General features: G+C 44.4%; 2 protein-coding genes across 6 annotated transcripts in view; one reads left to right on the top strand and one right to left on the bottom strand.

Moving 5' to 3' along the window:
- The window catches only part of Iqgap2 (IQ motif containing GTPase activating protein 2), a 277134-nt gene that overhangs the window by 161201 nt on the left and 92985 nt on the right, over positions 1 to 22948 (top strand). Inside the window, 5 exon segments of one of the 2 annotated variants that reach the window (NM_001427125.1) lie at positions 39 to 217; positions 2439 to 2526; positions 8038 to 8201; positions 12285 to 12445; positions 16296 to 16420. In NM_001427125.1, coding sequence (NP_001414054.1) covers positions 39 to 217; positions 2439 to 2526; positions 8038 to 8201; positions 12285 to 12445; positions 16296 to 16420 — 717 coding nt within the window. 2 annotated transcript variants of the gene reach the window in all.
- LOC147995998 (uncharacterized) lies at positions 8810 to 21036 on the bottom strand. Of its 4 annotated transcripts, XM_087636116.1 has the most exons (5): positions 20278 to 20395; positions 18445 to 18521; positions 12547 to 12608; positions 11168 to 11268; positions 8810 to 9075 (listed from the first exon to the last, which is right to left on the bottom strand). In XM_087636116.1, exons 1-4 carry the CDS (start codon positions 20353 to 20355, stop codon positions 11180 to 11182), a joined length of 306 nt encoding a protein of 101 aa, XP_087492242.1. In that variant the 5' UTR covers positions 20356 to 20395; the 3' UTR covers positions 8810 to 9075; positions 11168 to 11179. The 4 variants fall into 4 exon arrangements, 1 of the variants encoding a protein (XP_087492242.1); XR_015670352.1 differs by lacking the exon at positions 12547 to 12608 and having other exon boundaries at positions 18445 to 18683; XR_015670357.1 differs by lacking the exon at positions 12547 to 12608.

The following is a 22948-nucleotide window of genomic DNA, read 5'->3' as shown; positions in this document are numbered from 1 at the left end:
AAGATGATTGAAGAGAAGTCTCTCTCTTTACCTTCTAGTGCATGCTGCAGTCATAGCCATTAATGAGGCTATCGAGAAGGGAGTGGCCAAGCAGACCATTATAACACTAAGAAACCCCAATGCGGTGTTAACTTGTGTGGATGACAGCCTCTCCCAGGAGTACCAGAAAGAACTGTGGGAAGCCAAAAAGAAAAAAGAGGAAACCGCAAAACTGAAGGTACTTAGCTGGAGGCCGGGTGATCCCTGTCCGAATGATATGGCTATGAGATTCTAATGTGGAAAGCTGTTACTCACGTTGACCGTGGTGACTTATGAATCAACTGGCTGTGGCCTTTCTTGATTTGGGTGGAATCAAAGAGCTAGAAAACCTTAAATTAAGTAACATAAGAATAATATATCCTTTCATGATGGACACTGCAGGACTGAATATCATGTTATAAACTTAGAGACAGCAGCTGCAGGCCATCCTTCTTTGATATCATCTTCAGGCTCAGTGCCAACTATGAAAATTTTGTATCAGTGAGCAGACATCAATGGTTTAACAAGGAAATGCTCAGAAAAGAAGTTGTTTGATGCCTCTCCACATTTTCCCAACATTGAAGCCATCTTATCTGAAAGCGTCAGAGAAAGCCCACTGCTGATCCTAACTCTAAACCCACCTACTTCTTGGATCATCTTGGTTGCCAACTTCATCCACACTGAAACTTGTACTCCACACCAGCTCTTCTCTCATTGAGCTCTGAGCTCCATTACGTCTTTGATGACTTTTCCTTGCCTGGTAGCTTTTGGCCTGTCAGTGGCCCACCTACCCCGAGAGGCTCTGCTCCTGGCCTGGTAGAAGTCTTGGCTGTAACAATTCTCAGCATTGACCTCTTGGAGTCTCTTCTTTCTTCCTCTTTCTTTTGGAATTCTCCAAGTCTCACGTTGATCTTTTCTATTCTCCCTCCATCGAGCCACCCACTTGCTGAAGAAATGAGCTAATAGCTAGCTCTAAGCAAGCCCCTCCCATGTCATCCTGTCCACCCCTGCCGAATTTGCATTCTACATCCCTAAGACCTTAGACCAACCACAGCAGAAGGATCATAATTCCCACTGGCCCTCGTCACACTGTTCTGTGGTTGAGGGGAGTACCACCTTGTCTAGAACGTCCCCTGAATCCTGCTCCTAGCCGGATTCTGTGGCCTCCTCCTCCCATCTCGAATCCATTGTCTCTCAGTCTCACAGGCTGGCCTCCAGGGTTTCCACAGGACTCTCATAACTCCTTCTTCCACCTGTGTCTCTCTGGTTTCCTATCATCCTCCGAATGTGAGGTGGAAGAATTCATGTTTAATTCAGATCTGATAGCACCTCACTAAAAACCTGTCCTGATTCTCTTCTTCCTCCTTAAATTAAGCACAGGGTCGGTGCATACCTTTAATTCCTGAACTTAGAAGACAGAGACAGGCTGATCTCTATGAAGTCAAAACCAGCCTGGTATAGAAATTGAGTTCCAGACCAGATAGGGCCACAGAGTGAGACCCTGTCTCAAATGAGATGAAATACAAGAAAATAAAACAAATGGAATTAAGTACAAGTGCTTAGCTTGGCCTCTGCAACACACCATCTTTTGTCTAACCATGACATGCACCTAAGCTCTGTGACCCACCTGCCAACAGCCCATTGCTTCTCTCTACTCTGCTCCTCCTCCCGATTTGCCTCAGTTGTCACCACGGTTTAAGTTTTTCTTTCCAAATGAGTCTGACTGTATTCCTCTAACTAGACTGTAATCTTGTCTGTGCATATTTGTTTTCTCCGGTTTTTAATTTTGTTAGACAAACTCAAATGAAATTCCCAGTATCTCTCTGTTTTGCCTCTGCAAACGTGGCCATATTGACTGATCCCCTTCTAATTGTTCCCCGTTAGAGACTTAGCTTTGTTCACACAGAGGCCCACCACGCTGTTGGTCCTTGTACTTCTTGCTGGTTGTTCCTCCCCACAGAGTCCTGCGCAGAGCAGGTATCCCACGGGTGCTCATGGCGATTACAAGTGAGAAGGAGCAAGCCCCCTGTCTTAGTTAGGGTTTTACTGCTGTGAACAGACACCATGACCAAGACAACTCTTATAAAAGACAGCATTTAATTGGGGCTGGCTTACAGGTCCAGTATCATCAAGGGGGGAGCATGGCAGCATCCAGGCTGGCATGGTGCAGGAGGAGCTGAGAGTTCAACATCTTCATCTGAAGGCTGCTAGGAGAATACTGACTTCCAGGCAGCAAGGGTGAGGGTCTTAAAGCCCACCCCACAGTGATACACCTACTCCAACAGGGCCACGCCTTCTGATAGTGCCACTCCCTGGACCAAGCATATACAAACTATCACACCCCCTTTCTTCTTTTGAGTTTCCTACTTTGGAAACATCGAACTGAAGCTCAGGGGATCAGTGAAGATTTTGTTTTGCAGAACAGCTGTATTTCAGAGGAAGAGAGAGACGCATATGAGGAGCTGCTGACACAGGCAGAAATTCAGAGCAACATCCATGCGGTCAACAGTAAGTGATGGGAGTAAATGCTGGGAATGGATAGTTCTATATGGTGCAAGCTTTCTTTGCCAGAATCCGCAAAACTCTGCATGCATAACTTGCAAAATTGCCTTATATAATGAGAAGTCTGTCAACGCTGCTTCTTGTCCTGATGCAATATCCCATGGTTTCCCAGTGAATCTTCCTCACTGATACTGTTGCTGGTCCACACAACGACCTGTCAAAGTGTCTAGAAACTGCCTCGTTCCTGCCCTCCTGTGGCCTGTGCCATTTTGGATCTGTGTCTTGTAGGGTTGACACTGTCATTTAGCAAAAGATTACAATGTAATGCAAGTGGCTCTTTGCTCTTGATCGTGCCCCACTGAAATTTTACGATACAATATTATTAGCAGTTCTGCTTTTTATTCCTCATAGGCTTTAGTTTATAGGGTTTTTTCTTTTTCTTTTTTCTTTTTCTTCTTTTTTATTTCTTTTATTTCTTTTTATTTTTTCCAGCTTCTATAGCTTTACTGTAACTGAATGAGACTACTGGGGGGAGGCAAAATTAAGTTACATGATAGCAAGTTTGGGTCTATGCTCCTGAGCCTGTGTGGCGGTTACATAGTTCAGTTCTTCTACACACTATTCAGTTGGGCAACGTGTGTTCTAGTTTCTTTTCTGTTCTGTGTCAAAACTCTTTGACCAAATTCAACCTACGGGAGGAAAGGATCCATTTGACTCATCATATAGGTCATGGTCCATCACCAAGGGGAGTGAGTGGAAGTGAGAATCTAGCGTGTCGGGGTTTTTAATCGCTGCAACAGAACACCATAACCAAACAGCAAGCCATGTAGGAAAGGGTTTATTTGACCTGTACTTCCATATTGCTGTTTATTGAAGGAAGTCAGGATCAAGACAGGAACTCAAGCAAAGCAGGAATCTGCAGGCAGGAGCTGATGCAGAGGCCGTGGAGTGGTGCTGTTCACTGTCTTGCTTCCCCTGGCTTGCTCAGCCGGCTTTTTCATGGAACCCAGGACCAGCAGCCTAGGGATGGCACCACCCACAGTGGGCTGGAACCTCCCCTCTAAAATCACTAATTAAGAAAAATGCCTAACAGCTGGAACCTATGGACATTTTCTCAATTGAGGATCCCTCTTTTCCGATAACTCCAGTTTGTGTATCGTAGCCAGCTCAAGCAGGAACTAGAAGCAGAGCCACGGGGGAGTTCTGTTTGCTGGCCCAATTGCAGGCTTGTACTTAGAAAGCTTAGCTTGCTTTCTGATACAGGACCACCTGCCCAAGGAAGGTCACCATCTAACGTGGGCTGGACCCTCCCACACCCATAATAATCAAGAGAGTCTCCGGAAGTCAGGTTCACAGTACAATCTGATCTGGGCATTCCTTCAAATGAGAGTTCCTTCTCAGGAGACTCTAGGCTGTTTCAACTTGATTGTTAAAGCTAACTGGACAGGCTATAAAAAATAGAAAACTTAGGTAGTTAAAAATGATCGGATGTGAATTTAGATCCATCGATCATTAGACTTTTCCTCCCTCCAGTCAAAGTCTAGTCTTTATCTGAACATCAGAAGAGGCAGTAAGCAATTCTGTTTGATATTTATTCTCACTGTATTAATATACGTAGCCCATATATTTTCCCAAACTGTTAATACACGGAAGACCACTGAACCCCTTTAATAGATCACACGAACTTCTACTGAGTTTAAAATTAGAGTGTCTGCCAAGCAGAGCAGTCTGAAAGTTGTCTCTTGCGTCACCTCCTAGATGGGTGGGGAACAGTCCTCACTGCTTTGAACACTCAAAGAAATACACACCTGCAGGCCTGGCTGAGAGGGCCGCTCCTAAGTTGTTAGAGGGTCTAGTCCTGTAGGGACTAATGATACCAAGGCAGATTAATTCATGTCAGTGTCTGGCAGAAAGAACATCCGAGCTTGAGAATTTAGCTCACACACAAAATGCATGAGAGCTTACTGCTGCGGTGTTTGCATCCATACCTTACACATTTAGGGTCCGGGCACCTGTTCTTTTGCTACCTGATGAGGATTCTGAAACTTGAATGCTTCAGGACATCACAATCATGAGCCTTCCTTTTTTTTTTTTTTTTCCAAGTGAATTCTTTCTTTCTTAAAAAAAAAAAAAAACTTATTTATTTATTCTATATAAGTACACTGCCGCTGTCTTCAGACACACCAGAAGAGGGCACCGGATCTCATTACAGATGGCTGTGAGCCACCATGTGGTTGCTGGGAATTGAACTCAGGACCTCTGGAATAGCAGTCAGTACTCTTAACCGCTGAGCCATCTCTCCAGCCTGAATTCATTCATTCATTCTCTTTCTTTCTTCCTTCCTTCCTTCCTTCCTTCCTTCCTTCCTTTCTTTTTTTAAAGGACAACATTTCATTGGAGCTGGCTTACAGGCTCAGAGGTTCAGTCCAGTATCATCAAGGCAAGGAACATGGTAGCATCCAGGCAGGCATGGTGCAGGAGGAGCTGAGAGTTCTACATCTTCATCTAAAGGCTGCTAGCGTAGAATACTGACTTCCAGGCAGCTAGGATGAGGGTCTTTCTTACAGTCCACACCCACAGTGACACACCTACTCCAACAAGGCCACACCTTTTTTTTTTTTTAAAGGTTTGTTTTATGTAAGTACACTCTTCAGACACACCAGAAGAGGGCATTGGATTCTATTACAGATGGCTGTGAGCCACCATGTAGTTGCTGGGAATTGAACTCAGGACCTCTGGGAGAGCAGTCAGTGCTCTTACCCACTGAGTCATCTCTCCAGCCCAAGGCCACACCTTCTGATCGTGCCACTCCCTGGGCCACAAATATACAAACCATCACATAGACCATCCTCCTCACTGTGGTAGGATATCAATCACTGATCTGTTGATGGAAGCCAAGTGAATTCTAAGGATAAAAAGGAAACTGTGAACATGTGGGTTATGGTTCAGGAAGCCCAGCTTCAGGGCTTTCTCCCTGCTCCTTGTGAAGGTTGCAATTTTCATTCTCCTCCGCAGAAAGGAATTGCAGGAAGAAATTAATACTGCCAGTGAGACATCTGAGCTCCATAGGTTTCAAGAGGAAATGGTCCCGTAGACTTTGAAGTGTTTATAAGTAACTACTTGATACCCAATGACTTAACTTCCTGACCACAGATTTTACCAAATCGGCTATATTTTCATTTCCATTTTAAAATGTCAGGCCATGGGCGATTTGTACCATCAGCATAAGTTGAAATTGGTAAAGACGCGGTCTTGGTTGGTAGCTTGGGTCTTCTGGAATTTCCATCTCTTCTGGAAAAGTTATAGTCCAGTGGAACTGAAAGTTGTGTAAACAACGGTGTGACAGTGGGCTGTTCGTACTCTGCAAGTAAAGTGTAGGTACATCTACAAGCTAATCCCAACCTCTAGGGTTATTACGTTAATGCCAAAGCTTTTACAATCATAGTGGCCAGTTAATGGCCTTGATAGGTGCTTTGGTGCATAGGTCAGTGTCCCCCTACTCAGAGACTTCAGTTGTGTTTGGATTGCAGTCATTTGCTTCTGGGTTCTTCACAAGCCTTCTATGTGGTATATAATATCAACATTGGGACTGGGAGTTTTGTTAAATGCAGAATGCAAAAAAAGACAATTTTGGTAGGTTTGAGAAAACAGGGAAAAAATAGGATTTTTTATGTAATTTAGATTTTATTTATGTATATATGTTTTTCTTGAGTGTATGTGTGTGTCCCACATAGCTTATCTGGTGTTCACAGAGGTCAGAGGAAGTCAGTAACTCCCCGGGAACTGGGGAGTTGTTAGCCCCCCATGAATGCCGGAAACCAAACCCCTGCCCTGTGGAAGAACAGCAAAGCCTCCTAAGCCCTAAGCCATCTCTCCAGCCCCAAGGAAAAATAGTTCTAAGAGCACTTTAAGGACATGATTTTCTGGAATATATTTATGAAATTATTTACTACTCAGTCATACAAGCCTGTATCTAAAAAGTTCTCAGAGGTGGAGAAAAATCCTGCCAGGGTAACCCCAGGTAATCCCACATATAGCTGGAAGGCCTCAGAATACTAACAAAACAGGATATAGCACAGTTACAAGCCTGCCTTTCTGGAATTCTTTCTTTTCCAAGTGAATTCTAAGAATAAAAACAATGTTTGGGCTGTATGGATCCTTTATGCTAAGTGTAGTGTAAATTTTGGAGGAGGAGTGACGTGAAGGGTGTTCCATTAGTCATGTTGCCTGCTATTAAGTGATATCTCTCAGTAGAAATTTCCAGGAAAGCTCCTTGGGAGATAAATTGTCTTCCTGTGGGAAAAGGTCCGTCTGGCCATGCCATTAGGAAGATAGACTAGCACGTGTTTGTTATCGCAGGTCCCAGATGCCTTCCTGAGAAGGCAACTCTTGTAGGCTCTCTCGGGTTTTCTCTTGACCGGGGACAGCTCACTTTCTATTCCCCTTGCTGGGTCAGCAGTTCAGCCTCTGTGTTCTGAAAACTCTCCTGAGGCCACCATTCCAAGCACCCTTCTCCTGCTTGCCTGGATGTTATCACTGATGGAGGGATTAGGCACTTAGGGTTGGTTGTTTCAGACAGTAGAGCAGCAGGACATCAAACTCTGCTGTGGGCTTACGATGTTTGGATCCACTGGGAGGCTATAGCCTCAGGCCAAGGCTTGCTCCTGGTCTTCACATACCTCAATGATTTCTTGTACTGCGGGGCAGAACGAAGACTGCGGGGTAGCACAGAGTAAGCATACAAAGCACTGTGTTCCAGCTTTACCTACTGCCACTGAGATTCCCAAGACGGGGAATCCTCAGGACACAAGTACTTTGGTAGCATCATGGGTATGGCGAGAAAAGAGCCATTCCTGAAAGAAAAGTTTTGGGAGTGAAGTGGGGCAAAGAGATGACCTAGTGGGTAAAGTACTTGCCATGGACGTGTGAAGACTTGAGTTCAAATCCCCAGAGCTCATGTGTAAGAGTTGAATGAGATGACATGCATCTACAACCCAACCGTTCCTAAGGGGAGGTAAGAGACAGAAAGACAGGCAAAGCCCCAGAAGCCTCTGGGCCAGCGGGGAGTGAGTGACAGTTAGTGACTGAAGGGCCCTGCCTCAAATATTGTAGAAAGTGAAAAGTGACATCTGAGGTTTTCTTCTGAGTTTCACATTGTGCCCACATACCGGCACACATGCATTTAACACGTGTATCACACCAAACACACACACACACACACACACACACACACACACACACACACAGACACACAGCTTTTGCAGGGATGCCACACTAGCAGGAATGATCCAGAACTCAAGGTCTATTGGTGCTGTGGCTCTCCTCGGAGCTAGCCTCAGGCATTTGGGTGACTTGAATCACTGACTGACTTCCAAAGCTTTGCCTACCGCCAACCCCAGCTCTTCAGAATTTGTGGAAATTGACTGCCTTACATCAGGACCTTGGGAAGACGGGCTGGCTGGGCAGGTCAGCAGAGGAAAGCGTACGTTCTCACTTAGTATGCCCCACACCCTCCAGGGATGGCTGCCGTGGACCACATCAATGCTGTCCTTCGGGAAGGTGACCCTGAGAACACACTGCTTGCACTGAAGAAACCGGAAGCCCAGCTGCCAGCTGTCTATCCCTTTGCTGCTGCTATGTATCAAAATGAACTCTTCAACCTCCAGAAACAGAACACATCGGTGAGGCAGAGCTATGTGTACCCTCATACCAAGTCCCAGCAAGAAGGGAGGCTGCTGAGAGAAGGAGGAGTCAGGGTCAGGGGTACAGCATCTCCAGCTGGTGCACAAACCCAGCCTAAGTGGCCCTTGGTGTCAGTCCGAGGGTTCAGTTTCCCTTTAACTCTTGCCTTTGGTACAAGAGGAAAACGCTGAGGGCATTCTTAGGAAACCCAGGACTGGTGTGTGCAGACACACACGAGGAAAGGCCATTGCTATTTTCTCTGTGTATGTGTTTGGGCTGAGAAGGCTGAGAACTCATGCTGGTCTTGCAGGGACCCAAGGTCTCTTCTGAGCACCCATATCAGACAGGTCATAACCGCCTGGATTCTAGCTTCAGAGACACCTGATGCCTCAGGCCTCCAAGGGATGGACGCTTGCAGACATACTCACATACAGGCCCACACAGAGACGCATAATTAAAAAATAGTGTGGAATAATTTTGACTGTAATGAAATGTGCTTTAAATCAGCATTTCTAGAAATCTGCAGCTAGGAACATTAGCACCATGGCTTTGATTTGTAAATTCATGATCCTTGGTATGTTGAAAGTATGAAACAGTCGTTTTCATGTAAGTTATATAACAGTGTTTTACTCAAAGTCTATGAGCAGTGGGGAGAGGCAAAAGGAAGTGCACTGGAACCAAGGTCAAGAATTTCATAGAGAGAAGAGCTAGTGTTGCAGATAGGAGGAGGGGTCATTGCATATGGAGTCCTTTGAAGTATTTACCAGATGATCAGAAAGCGTTGATTTACAGCACATATCTCGCAGAATAATTTCCTGTAGGTTAGATGACTGCCTGGCTTGTATGAAGCCGTGTTTAGCCCAGCATCACCTTCTGCAAAAAATGAAAAAAAAATTAAATTAAAAGTTAAATATAAAGGTAATTTTTTTAAAATTCAAAGTTCTAGACTGGAGAGATGGCTCAGCAGTTAAGAACACAGGCTACTCTTCCAGAGAACCCAAGTTCAATTCTCAGCACCTAAATGGTGGCTCACAGCCATCTGTGACTCCAGTCTAGGGCATCAGACGGCCTCTCTGGCACAAAGCATACATGTGGTGCACAAACATACATGCAAGCCGGACACACATACACATAAAATAAATAAGTAAATGTTCTAAGACAGGATCTCCCTGTGTCTCCTTAGCTGACCCTGAAAATAACTATGTAGACCAAGTGTTCTGGAACTCACAGAAATCCTCCTGCCTCTGCTCCCCAGGGTGCTGGATAAAGGAGTGTCCCACTGGGCCTAGCTTTATTAAATAAGTCTTTGTAAATTAAAGTTTTAATGAAATATAGACAAATATCAACTGGATCTTAAAAATCAGAACTAGAACGAGGTGTGGCTGTGTACACCTGTAGTCCCATCACTTGGGAGAGGGAAGCAGGCGGATCTCTATGAGTTGGAAGCCAGCCTGGTCTACAGAGAGAGTTCCAAGACAGCCAGAGCTACACAAAGAAACCCTGTCTTGAAAAACCACATAAACATACAGTCAAAATCAGGGCCATCTACCAAAGAAAGGAGACCAAGAACAGTAGGAGTAACCAGCTTACAAAACCATGAATGGAGAGGTCACAAAATAAAACATGTGTGTAAATGAAAATGTGTGTGTGTGTGTGTGTGTGTGTGTGTGTGTGTGTGTGTGTGTGTGTGTGTGTAAAATTAGACGGGTGGTTACTCAAATATTTGCCTGGGTGTGGGTATAACTATGGAGCAGCTGGCACTTTGGGGAGAAGCTGGTACATGAAATTGTGCAGCCTTGGTAGAGACCAGTGTATTACAAAGACTCATGATTCTGTTGCATTCTGGGTTGTTTTTTTTTGTTTTTTTGTTTTTTTTTTTTTTTCCGGAGCTGGGGACCGAACCCAGGGCCTTGCGCTGATTTTGTTGCATTCTGAAAACCGAGCCTGAAGCCCAGGAATCAGGGAGCTGGGCCCAGAGATGTTTCACAATGTATCTATAAGACTGAGAAAAAAGACTCTAACTCCATGTTGATTGGTACTAATAGAAGATTACTTCATTTGTGCTGTTTTTCCTGTGCTTGGAATATTGAGCAACCAGTAAAAAGGGATGCTAGGAAAATAATGAGGCCCTATGAAATCACTTGATAAGTACAGGGCAGTTACCACCCAGCCTGAAGACCTAAGCTTGATCTCTGGGTCCCACCCACACAGTAGGAAAAAAACTCCTACTCCTGGCATCTACACACACACACACACACACACACACACACACACATACTCATTTTCATTTACACACATGTTTTATTTTGTGACCTCTCCATTCATGGTTTTGTAAGCTGGTTACTCCTACTGTTCTTGGTCTGCTTTCTTTGGTAGATGGCCCTGATTTTGACTGTATGTTTATGTGGTTTTTCACATAATGATCTTCACAAAAGGTCCCCATTAAGTGGAACAAAAACCAGAAGCTGAGATGTATTGGGTTATGTTGAATATTATATAATTTTTTAATAGTCAGTTAAAGTGAGAAACACCTGTAAATCTTAGTGGATTAGAAACAAGCAATTATAGCCTAAAGGTTTGGATTATAGAATTTAAAAAATGTTTGTGTGTGGGTATCTGTATGTGTCTGTATGTTTGCCTGTGTATCTGTGTGTTGGAATGCCCATGGAGGTCTAAGGTGTTAGCCTGGAGCTGGAGTCGCAGTTAGAAGTTTCCTAGCAGCTTGAAGAATTGAGCTCAGGTCCTTTGGAAGAGCAGAAAGAATTCTCAGCTGCTGAGCCACCTCTCCAGTCCCTGGATTAGAGGATTCGTTGGTTTATTCTTAACTTATCAAGACACACATTTTCTACATAGAAATGAGTATTTTGTAGTAAAAGAAAAAGATTAAAAAAAAAAAAAAAACCATTGTTCTTAGGACCTTTTTCTCCTCTCTCACTTCTCCCAGATTTGAAGCTCAGACACTTACGTCACACACAGTCTAGTCAGAGCCTTGGGTGCAGCAGCAGAGTCCTCCATTCCTGCTTTCTTGTCCTGTGTCATAACCCACTGGACAGGTGTGAATAGTGCCTTGGAAGAGGTAGAGGAAGTGTTAAGCACTGGCTGCAACCTTGTAGTTAGTCTTACCCTGTCATCATCAGGAGGCAAATTTATAGTCAACGTGTGCCATTTAGATAAAATGCCCCTTCGGTGGCTACAGTTCCCTGCTTGCTGTCAACAAAATGGTGCCTTATCATGCTGAAATCAGTTTAAGATTTTCTGTGGCCATCCAGAAAGCTGTAATGCGTATGTTAATGTGAAAATACTTTGCATACATAATATTCTAAATACAGAGTTGTACAGCCAATTTTTTTTAAGTAACTTTTAAAGTTGCCCCCCTTCAGTGTAACAAAAGAACTATCCCTTTTGAAACTGGTTAAAATGATATAAAATGACCAGATAGAAGAAGGTACTGAGAGAAAAAGATGCTCTGAGAGCTAACACATTTATGAATAACCCAAATAGATTCATGAATATGTAAATTTGGAGGTTCATCCTTGCTTTACCTCCCCCCACAAAAGAAAAAGAGAGAGAGCTTTACTGTAAGTTACATCAAATATCTAAATCTTATACCACATTTTAAGGTTTCTACCCAATTTATAAAATCAAAATTAGCTTTTGGGGGTTAGAATCAACTTCCTCGGCTTACAGATCACTTGTTTTTCTTGGTTTCGAACATTGAAACTCTTCTTTCCTGGGCCCAGTTTCCAGTCATTAACTGTACTGAGATCTTAACTGGACCAGCAGCCAGCTTCATCTAACCAGTGACTTAATTACCAGGTTAGATAGAGCCTGGTAGGCAGCCAGCACCACTGAGAGGAGAGCTCAGCCATGGGATACTTGTGACATTATAACTGTAGGTTATACATAACATAGCTCCCAAAACAGTAATCACAGGGGACCTAGGAGCCATTTACCCGGCTTTCCAGAAAGCCAGTGAAGAGCAGGTGGGCATGTTCATGTCAAATGCATCCCGTGTCCAGAGAGCACATAATGTGCAGTGCATGTGATTCCCAGAGCTCACTTCGCCCTGTGTTTGCCAACAGAACTACTTGGCCCACGAGGAGCTCCTGATTGCCGTGGAAATGTTGTCCGCTGTTGCTCTACTAAACCAGGCCTTGGAGAGCAATGACCTCGTGGCTGTACAGAACCAACTCAGAAGCCCCACCATAGGCTTCAACAATCTGGATGAGGCACACGTGGACCGGTAAGGAGCACTTCCCAACTGCTCTTTCAGGATAAAAAAAGTGCTTGGCAGACCTCCCCCCCCCCCCCCCCATTAATGACTTAGCGGAAAAGTCCACATACCCTGCTTGCATTTCCTCAAGAGCTGGTCCACTCTGCCATAGAGGCCTTCTTTATCATCCTTCCTTAGGGACAAAATTATCATCTTGTATTAACAACTGACTTTCTCCTAAGCTAATACCTAGAAGAACTATTGAAAATAAACCTTCCTGAATAGGAGGAAGTATTGTAGCCCTGAAGGGAATAGGAACTCCACAGGAAGACCAACAGTCAACTAACCTGGATCCTTGGGGCTCTCAGAGTCTGAGCCACCATCCAAAGAACATACATGGGCTGGACCTAGACCTCCCTGCACATATGTAGCAGATGTGCAGCTTGGTCTCCATGTGGGTCCTGAACAACTGTAGTGGGCGCTATCCCAAAAGCTGCTGCCTGTCCCTGTGATATGTTCTTCTAGCTGGGCTGCCTTGTGTAGCCTCAGTGCAATAGGAAGTGCCCTAGCCTTGCAAAGACTTAAAGTGCCAGGGATGGCAGTTGGGTGGGGGCTGGGCACAGGGGGATGGGGGTGGGGGGGTTGATAACCGGGACAGCTTCCACCCACTCAGGGGAGAAGGGGTAGGGGAGGGAGGAAGAATTGTGGGAGGGGATGACTAGGAGGGAGAAGTGAGTGGGATGTAAAGTGATTAAGTAAAAAAAATTAAATTTACAGAAAAAAGAAAGGAAATACACCTCCCTTCCGGCTTCTTTAGGAGCGTCAGGAATATGTACAATGTCATTCTATTGACAAGGAGAGTCATTCAATTGACAAGGAAACATCTAAGGTTAAGGACCCTAAGTGCAGCCCCACACTCCCTCCTCTGATTGTTGGACCAAAAGAGCCTTGTAAGCACTGTGGGTCACACCTCTGTGTGAGAGCTTTCTTTTTGGTTTGGGTTCCTAGATAACCCCTTTTGCTAGTCACATGGATGGACCACTGCAATGGATCTAGAGAGAGGAATGGAATTAAAAGACAAATGAGAGATTTGTCTTTTCTTTTTGCGTCTGGGTCCTGAACGCAGGAACTTAGCGCGCACGCGCACGCGCACACACACACACACACACACACACACAGCACTCAGCCTTGGAATTAGAGATCGGATAGGACGAAGGAGTGACCCCTGAATTGTTGTGACCACCAGGGGGCGATGTCTACCCAGATCTTGACAAAAATTTAGCCTATTCTATTTAGTCTATTTAGTCTTTTCAGGCTCCAGCAACCTAATGGATAACTAGAGCTGCGTCAGACACAATGGAGAAGGACACTGAGAGTTCCTAGATTCGGAGGAAATGCTGTCGGGTCACTTGAGCACCTACAAAATGGCGAAAAAGAACTGTAGGGCAGTGGAGTTGCCTTTTTTAGTCCTGAAGAAGTTCCTCCTCCTGTTCTCCTTGAGCAAAACCTCCTGCTCTCAACACAGCCCCCAGCATGCTTTTCCTACTCAGTGACTCCCCCTATACTCCTATCAACCTCGTCAGACTCTGCTCCAAGCTTAGAGATCTGTCTGATCTCAAGTTTTCTTCTTCCCTTGGCCGGAACCCTCAGGCTGTGAGAGACCTAATTATGTCCATGTCCACTGTGCCCAGCTGATCTCTGTATCCAGTACTCAGCAAACGACTCCCTTTCCAGGGACCATCCTCACGGCTGTGGTGTCTCTCCCTTTATGCAGTAGTGAAGCTCCCACCTCTTTCCTCTCCTTCCCTGGTTGCCAGTCACATTACTCTAACCAAACTCTGAGCCCTCCTGATGCCAAAGTCTGAGGTACATCTGCTTGCTCCTCGGAGAAGGTTTAAATCTAACAGTGACTCTTGGCAAAGCAATTGTCAAACATACCAGGCCACCTGCCCTCTGACAGCAGGTCCCTCCCTCCACTCCAGTCATTTAGTCTATGGTCAACATTGCCCCCCCCCCCGCCTCGCTACAAATACCACTTAAGGGAATGGACTCACTCCATTTGAGAGCCCCATTGCCTGCATGATAATAATAACTTAAAAAGAACAGAGGTAAGGCTGATATAGTGGCACATACCTGTGATTCCAACATTGAGGGCACAGAGGCAGGAAGATGAGTTCAGGATCCTCCTTGACTATAGAGCAAGTTTGAAGCCAGCCTGGGCTACTGGGATTCTGTTTCAACATGTACACACACACACACACACACACACACACACACACACACACACACACAATAATATAGATATATATCAACAACAGCAGAAAAGAACAAGCTTATTTTAGTGCATAGTTGAGCCTCCAGTCCATGACTGAATGGCATCGTGGTCTTGGACTTCTAAGAGCCCTGTATGCGTCAACCAGGCTGGCACTGACAACACTGAACCTGTTTGCCTCTCTGTCTCTATGAATGCTCTCCACATCAGGAACTCGGTGCCTTCACCCAACACAGTCTGAGCACCTTGCCTACTGAAGAGGATGCTTTTAATTTATTCTTCTTACTCCAGCCAGGTTGCCTCTTCCTGGGAGCTAATGATTAGAGAACACAGACCTGGGGGAGCCAAACTTATTCTCCTTGGCCTCCTCTACCCAAATATTTTTTCCTCTTCATCTGTAAAGACAAAAATAAGCAAAGTAAAACAGAGAAGCCTCTCTGCACGTCACATCCACAGAACTGCTCTGAGGACTCGGTAGTTAGGCCAGTGCTTGTCTGGGGAAGGTACTCTGCCCCTTTGTCCCTCCCACTTCCCCTTTGACCCCTGCCAACCAGTTCTCTGATGTTACCTCTACTTTCCCAAGTTCTTTTTAATGCTCTCCTTTTAGACCGTTTTGGAGGTCAGAAGATTGTTGTCTTGGTTTCTTAGAGTTTCCTCACAAGCACTAAAAATTCTCTTCACACGGCTTCATTCTTGGACTCCGTTTCGACAGTACAGCTGGAGAGATGCTAACTTAAAGACTGAGTGCTGTTCCCACAGAGGACCCAGTTCAGTTCTCACCACCCACATTAGGATGGTTACAACTGCCTATCTCTGATTCCAGGGCAATCCATTGGCTGTGGCCTCCTTGGACACTGGCACATATCCACACAGAGACCCGTGCATACACATAATTTTAAAATAAAAAGCATTTGAAAAAAAGAAAAAATATGCTATCAAAGCCAGTCTAACATGTGCAGACAAAGCTGCACAAGACAATTTGACCTGCTTGCCCACTCTTGTCTAACCTCAGGATATTGTTCTTGAACACTGGGGGTAGCAACCTGTGTCCCAAGTCAGACTTGACAACCTGTACTCAATAAGTCAATTAAAAGATCCAAGTTAAAATCAGAGAACAGAAAAGACTTAGTCACTGTGGCTACAAAGAGATCCAGAAAAATCCCCACATTCATCTCAGGGGTCTTGAAGTGAGATCAAAGTTTAAATAGAGAGCCAAGTATAGGCATGTGTAAGCAGTTTCAGAAGATATGTAGTCCCACCCACCAGTGACCCATCGCTGTCTGGCTTGAGTCTCATCCTGTAAGGTGGTCTGACAAGTCATTAGAACTTAATACAGTCTCTTTCCAGAGGCTAAGTTCCCGTTCTGGCTGGGATACTTTCCTTCTCCCAGAATGAGTTCTCTTTTCTTTGGGTTTCATCATTTAAACATTCTAATGGATCAAGAGACACGAAGTGTCTCTTTAGAGAAAGTGTCTCTCTAGAAAGATCTTTACTTCTGCCCGGCTGGTTGCCACATCTCTACTTGGCCCGTGGGTAAAACTTCAGAAGCAGGAATTGACAGAGGAGTAGGAGAAGTTTGACCTGAGGCTTTACTGTTTTCTCTTCCAGTTATGCAGACGCACTACTCTCTGTTAAACAGGAAGCATTATCCCAGGGGCAAGATACCTTAAGCTGGAATGAAATTCAGAATTGTATTGATATGATTAATAACCAGATTCAAGAAGAAAATGAGCGTAAGTATGAAACCTCTTCCTTCTGTAACGAGCTCAGAGAATAACATGTATGTGTATTCTGTAGATGAGAGTTGTAAGAGTTTGCTCATGGAAGCATTCAATTAACTCAATTATTAAAAAATATTATGCAAAGCACATACCAAAATACATGAAAAGATACAAAAGTAAATTAAGCGGGTTCCTACTTTTTTTGAACCTAAAAAGCACCTCTGTGGTTACATTTTAATGCCTTCATCTTTGTATTTTTGCCTTTCATTTGCACATTTTTCTGAACTTTGACATCCTTTCCAATCCTAGGAATGGATATTTGGAATCTATTCTGACCTTTCGGTCAAATATGATAATTTGTTGTTTCTAAGGCGATGAACAGGCACGGAATGAAAAAGTTCCATGAGCTTGTAGCCTGACGTCACCTTGCTTCCTTCTCCATTTGTGGCTTACACAAACAATAAAAGAACAGAAAGCAGGGTGACTCCGGCACTCCTACAGCACAAAAGAACAAGTTTAGACCTTGGGTTGTCACTTTGATCATAAAAGCAAGCCAAGCTTGTTGATTTATTAGCAGCAATGACTTAGAACCAATCAAATCACTGGCCTCCCTTCTAGTACAGGCTTCCTTCCCTCCTTCCTTCTTCCCTGTCCCCCTCCTTTACCCTTTTCCTTCCTTCATTTCTTTTTTTCTTTTATTTTTTAAAAAATTTATTTATATAAGTATACCGTAGGTGTCTTCAGACACACCGGAAAAGGGCATCAGATCCCATTACAGATGGTTGTGAGCCACCATGTGGTTGCTGGGATTTGAACTCAGGACCTCTGGAAGAGCAGTCAGTGCTCTTAACCGCTGAGCCACCTCTCCAGCTGAGACATCCCTTACCCCTGAGGGACTGGTCACAGGACAGTATAGTATAGAATAGAGTTTATTCAGGGCATGGGGAGGGGAGTTAAGAGGGTCGTAGGGCAGAGAAAGGCAGAGAGAGAAGGGAGGAAGGGAGAGTAGAGAAGTAGTAGAGGCCAGCCATGAGCACATGGAGAGAGAGGGGGGAATGGAATAGAGAGAGAAGAGACAAAGGAGGAAGAGGGCAAGAGAGAACAAGAGAGCTAGAGAGTAAGGAAGTGGCAAACAGCCCCTTTTATAGTGTCAGGCACACCTGGCTGTTGCCAGGTAACCGTGGGGTGGAGCTTAGAATGCTAACATGAACCAGGCATTTTTCTCACTAGTCTTAAACTCTTTTGTTCTGGTGAGCTCTGCTAGGGTGTCAGATCTGGTTCCCTAATGCTGTGTCTGACTCGAAATAGTGGAGTCCTTCGCTCTTCTTCCAGTCAGCTAACCTTGGCTGTTTCCTGGGAGTGCTTTGCCAAGTTTGCATTTAGGCATTTCAAGGTTTTTACCCCCTTGGACTCCGTCCCACTGAAAATGTGCACTGCCTTTGTGGTGTGCAGTGGGTATGAATTTACTGAACATTGTCATGATTCAGTTCTTTCGTTGTCCTGTGTACATCTAACCATCTTTTGGGACAGCCTGGCTGGCTGTCGCCGTCTCTGTATTCCTGTCCTTGAGGCATGTAAAAATCTTTGCAATTAGATATCTTGAGTAGCTCATCTAATGTGTTTGGCGTGGGAGCCTGGAGCTCTTGCCAGATGCTACTCCAGAGGGAAGCAGTGATTTGAGCAGATTTCAGCATCCTGGGGGTGCAGGTGGTGGAAGTCACCTCTGTGTGTGTGCATGGACATCTGAGGTTATATGTTTCCCCACAGAAAGTGGTCCCTGACCTGGCCTGTTGCCCTAATTTTGAACTCCCACATCTACACTCTGAGCTTCCTGCCACTCTGGATTGGAGCCTCCTGCCCTCCCTATACACACACCCCATCCCCCCTGGGTAGGATTTCTTTTGGTAGGCAAAACAAATTTTCGGGTCCCATCTGCGTTTTCTAACTTCTCTGGGTCTGTTTTGGGGATATCTGCACATGGTGCCTAACCAGATGTAGGTTTGTTCTCTTTGCTTAGGTTCCAAGGTTTTCCTTACCTGTCACACTGAGGGGGAGGAGCGCCCCTTCTCAGCTTCTGCTTTGTGGGAAGAGAACTAATCAAGCCTTTGAATGCCTTAAAGAGACAGTAGAGATGATTTGTAACTTAAGTCTCTTGACTGTTACAGCCATTCTTACAATCCATCCACATCTCATCGTGGAAGTCGCGCGCTCATCCTCGGGGAGGTTATTTCAAATATTGTCCCTGTTGTTATTAAATATCAAATATTGGCTGCACCTGTGGGGAAAGAGCACACCAAACCAACACCAACACGGTTCCCTGTGGTGGGATTTTAATGGGGAAACAAGACAAGGGGAAGGGGCGAGAGAAAGAAGAGAAAAGCGGGCAAGGGTGGAGGGAGTCTGCCTTTTTTTTTTTTTTTTAAGATTTATCTATTTTATGAATATGAGTACACTGTTGCTGTCTTCAGACACCAGAAGAGGGCATCAGATCCCATTACAGATGGTTGTGAGCCACCATGTGGTTGCTGGGATTTGAACTCAGGACCTCTGGAAGAGCAGTCAGTTCTCTCAACCACTGAGCCACCGGGGAGTCTGCCTTTTATTTGGAATGTGATGTAAAGATTCCCAGGTAGAGGTGCAAATTGAGCCAAAAGGGTTTCTGGGACTGTATGGCTGTTGCTGTGGCAACAGTGACCAAAGGCAATTCCTGATATCAATAGTCCCCTTTCTAACACTTGGGAAATTTACTATGCAGTATTTAATTTACACGTGTTTTGGTCTGGTTTTTCTTTTTCCTGTTTGCAAAATGAGGTATTTAAAAAGATTTTAATTTTAAAAATCAGCATGTAAAGGAACTGCCCTCCTTTTTTTTTTTTTTTTTTCTTTCCCCCGGAGCTGGGGACCGAACCCAGGGCCTTGCGGTTGCTAGGCAAGCGCTCTACCTCTGAGCCAAATCCCCAACCCCAGGAACTGCCCTCCGAATGGCTTTATTCCAGCATCCCTATTGCTCCCCCTCCTCCCTCCTCCATGCCCCACCCTTTTGCATTCCTCTAACCCCAGCCCCCTTCCCACCTCATGCTCTAGTACCTTCCCGTCTTCAACACATGCTTTTGTTTAGAATTCCTGAAGTATTGTGTGTAATATCATAGGTTGAAGGGATAGCTTAAACAGCTAAACTTTGATTAAGCTTTGGGTTACATACCAAGAAAGGTGTTTTTACGTACTAAGATTTCATATAACATTGTCATTGATAGATCTTATTGATCTCCTTACACACACACACACACACACACACACACACACACACACACACACACACGGCTAGTTCCTCTCCTACCCCCCACGCTCCTGCTGTTTCCATGACGTGAGTATTCTCTTAACCTTCACACCTGTTCTCTCCTCTCACCGTTCCTCTTGTTCCTTTTAATGCCTTATGATGATCAAACAAGAGACATACAATACAGTAATTAAACCAGCTGACAGAGCTGAGAATTTTCATGGCAATTATGTAAGAGCAGGGTCCTGGCCATCTGGTCAGAGGTCCACTCCTGGGTCTGACTTGTGCAGCTAAAAGGCATCTTAAATGGAAGGTAGATTGGATAACAGGCTGCTAAATGTGTTTCCAGACTTTGGTGTTCTGTTGACATCTTCCTGGAAGCCCCATGTTTCTCAACGAAATTACAGAATAGTATTTTACCAGCAAGAAAGTTTTCATGTTTGAGATGGTTGCTTTTAAAATTTGGCAAAGTGACATTCATTATAGGTTACTTCACACTCTCCAAGAATGCCTGCCATCACGGGACTGGAGCGTCACGGCACCATGTTTGGATTAAAGGAGGCCCAGCCATCTTTATTCAAATAAAACTTACCTCGTACGTGTATAAACAGAGTGAGGCAGGTGTGGCCAAGGGGCTTCTGGGTAGGCTCCTCCACTCCGATGACATCATTTACTATGACCTCAGCAGGCTGTGTTGTTAGATAAATGCTCAAGAACTTAAGCAGGTGGTTTCCATCCAGTCAGCCGGAATGCAAGCTTTGCCAGGTGACCGGCCCTTAGGATATGTGGACATCTACTTCTCACACTTGGTTCTGCTAAGATCATGTTTGCATGGGGTGTTTGAAGGTATTCAGAACAGCCTGACCACAGGGGTGTCCAGTGAATGATCTGACGTCTCCTGAGCGCTCCAGTTTATAAGTAGGAGAGGATGAGAACAGTGGAAATCTCCATGGCTCACCTCATATTTGAAACTCATTTAATTTGAATGGTAAAGAAATAAGAGTTGGTTTTGTGAACTTTAAAAACATTTAAGTATTGTAACCTGCAAGAGTTTTTGATAACTCTTTTCCCTCAGGGTTAAATCTTTTCACTCCTAGAGCAGTGGTGTTTGTAAGTGTCAGGGTAGAAATCTTGGCTAGCGTCTGGACAAACCACACCAGGCCAGCATGGTTCCGTGTGGAAAGGTTGAATGAGAGGATGAGACCAGGGAGAGGGACGAGAGAGAAATAGAGTAGAAGAGGGGAGAAGTAAAGACCGGCCATGAGCATGTAGAGAGAATGGGGGAGGGAAATGGGGAGGGGAGTGGGGAGAGAAGGGACAAAAGGGAAGAGGGGAAGAGCAAGAGACAAGAGAGCAGAAAGCAAGAGTGAGGAGGGGACAAGCAGCCCCTTTTATAGTATCAGGCACACCTGGCTGTTGCCAGGTAACATGGGGGTGGAGCTTAGACAGAATGCTAATGGTAAGGTCAACTATTAGAAAAATGTTAGCTTCATTTGAATGCCAAAGTTTTTAAAACTTGAGGTGTTAGGGGTTTTATGGCTGATTATATTTGTCAAGTGTCTTGGGATCATTTTTCATAAAAAATAATACACACAATGAGAACATTTGACCTTTAGAGTGTGTTTCCTAACTTCCTGCTCCTTGGCTTTTAGCTTCTTCCAGGTCGTGTTCACTGACCCAGGAGGAGGAAGTCACCCCATACCCTGTTAGTGCACATGTACGAGTACATGTATGTGTATCTCTTACATGAGTACCTGTGTGTGCACATGTTCTCCCAATGTTGTGTATCTCTTACATGAATACCTGTGTGTGCACATGTCCTCCCAATGTTATGTATCTCTTACATGAGTACATGTGTGTGCACATGTCTTCCCAATGTTGTATATTTCTTACATGAGTACATGTATGTGCAGATGTCCTCCCAGTGTTGTGACTCTCTTACATGAGTACATGTATGTACACATGTCCAACCAGTGTTGTGACTCTCTTACATGAGTACATGTATGTGTACATGTCCACCCAGTGTTGTGTATCTCTTACTGGGTGCTAGTTTATTTTTTTTCAAATATAGTAGTAATGAGAAAAGAGGCCTTCTTCAATCAGATCCATTTTTTTCTCCAAGCTGCATAAAATTTTCAGGTTCCATTGCATAGCTTCTCTGCTTTTTATTCTAGGTCCTTATATAGTCTGTGTCCTAAGATCTTCCGATATGTTAGACATTATTCAAATTAAGGGGTTTGCTTGCCCCCCCTTTGTTACATACTTGAATTAGGGTTCAAGGCTAATAATGTCTACTAGTAGGTAAACAATGTAAGAAATTCTCCGTATTTGAGCCTTAAAACTGTCCGACTAATAAGCCCTTGTTTATCTCTGTGGAGCCTGTCTGTTTCCCAGCCACAGTGAGACTCTTTAAAATGTTTACAGCTAAGCCAACTGGCATTTCGTTCTTCATTTGTCATAGCCTCGTGCTAATTGCTCCATAGTCACACGTGGCTAATGGCTGCCACAAAACCGAAAGGGAACATTTCCATTGCTACCCAGAATTCCACTGAACACTTCCAGAGTTGTGTGGTCATCCATTCTCCTTTTCCCAATGGGAAAAGGGCTTGATTTCGAACTGTTTGTCTTAAGACCCTTTAGCAGCCACAGAAGTAAAATAAATACAAAGAGTAGAATGCATGTCCAAAACTCTCTGGCATTTTACGTTTCTGAACATCTGCATTAAATCTGTCAAGGTCTCATCCACTGTTCATGTCACCTAGTGTCTTGGTGTTATCGTCTAAATTAGACTGGTACTAAAATAGTTTCCCTCTTGCTGTTCATATGCAGAATTATGCCTCTTCTAAAACTACGCCTGTTAAAATATAAATTACATACCATGGTATTTGCCTTTTAGAGGTGAGGCTAGAGAGACGCCTCAGCAGACTTAACTCCACCTCTGGATAAACCCCAATTGGATTCCCAGCACCTCACCCGCAAGGCAGCTCGCAGCCCTCTTTAACTCCTATTCCAGGTTCTCCAGTGCTGTCTTGTGGCCTCCACAGGCACCAGACACACATGTGGTGCGCAGACATATATGCAGGCACAACACCCATATGCATACTTTTTTTAAAGTACATAGTGGCCTCTTGTGTTTGACTTTTTTTTTTAACTTAGTATGTTTTCAGGACTCATTCACAGTGTATTGGCATATTTTTATAATCCTTTCTAGGTCAAAAAATATTCTAGCCTACAGAAATACATTTGTTTATCCATTCATTATT

The sequence above is a fragment of the Rattus norvegicus genome, chromosome 2 (genome assembly GCF_021556685.1).
Source record: "Rattus norvegicus strain SHRSP/BbbUtx chromosome 2, alternate assembly SHRSP_T2T, whole genome shotgun sequence".
NCBI classification, from domain to species: Eukaryota; Metazoa; Chordata; class Mammalia; order Rodentia; family Muridae; genus Rattus; species Rattus norvegicus.
The sequence above is the reverse complement of the archived record's forward strand: the minus strand, read 5'-3'. Positions and strand labels throughout refer to the sequence as shown.

Bases quoted from the DNA above. Each gene is read 5' to 3' on its own strand.
- LOC147995998 (XM_087636116.1), bottom strand. From the start codon at position 20,355: ATGATGTCATCGGAGTGGAGGAGCCTACCCAGAAGCCCCTTGGCCACA. The intron at 18,522-20,277 runs GTAAGTTTTATT...TGTCTCTTTAAG, and splicing joins TCTGTTTATACACGTACGAG to GCATTCAAAGGCTTGATTAG. The intron at 11,269-12,546 runs GTATGTGGACTT...ACCTCTTCCAAG, and splicing joins CTTGAGGAAATGCAAGCAGG to GCACTATTCACACCTGTCCA.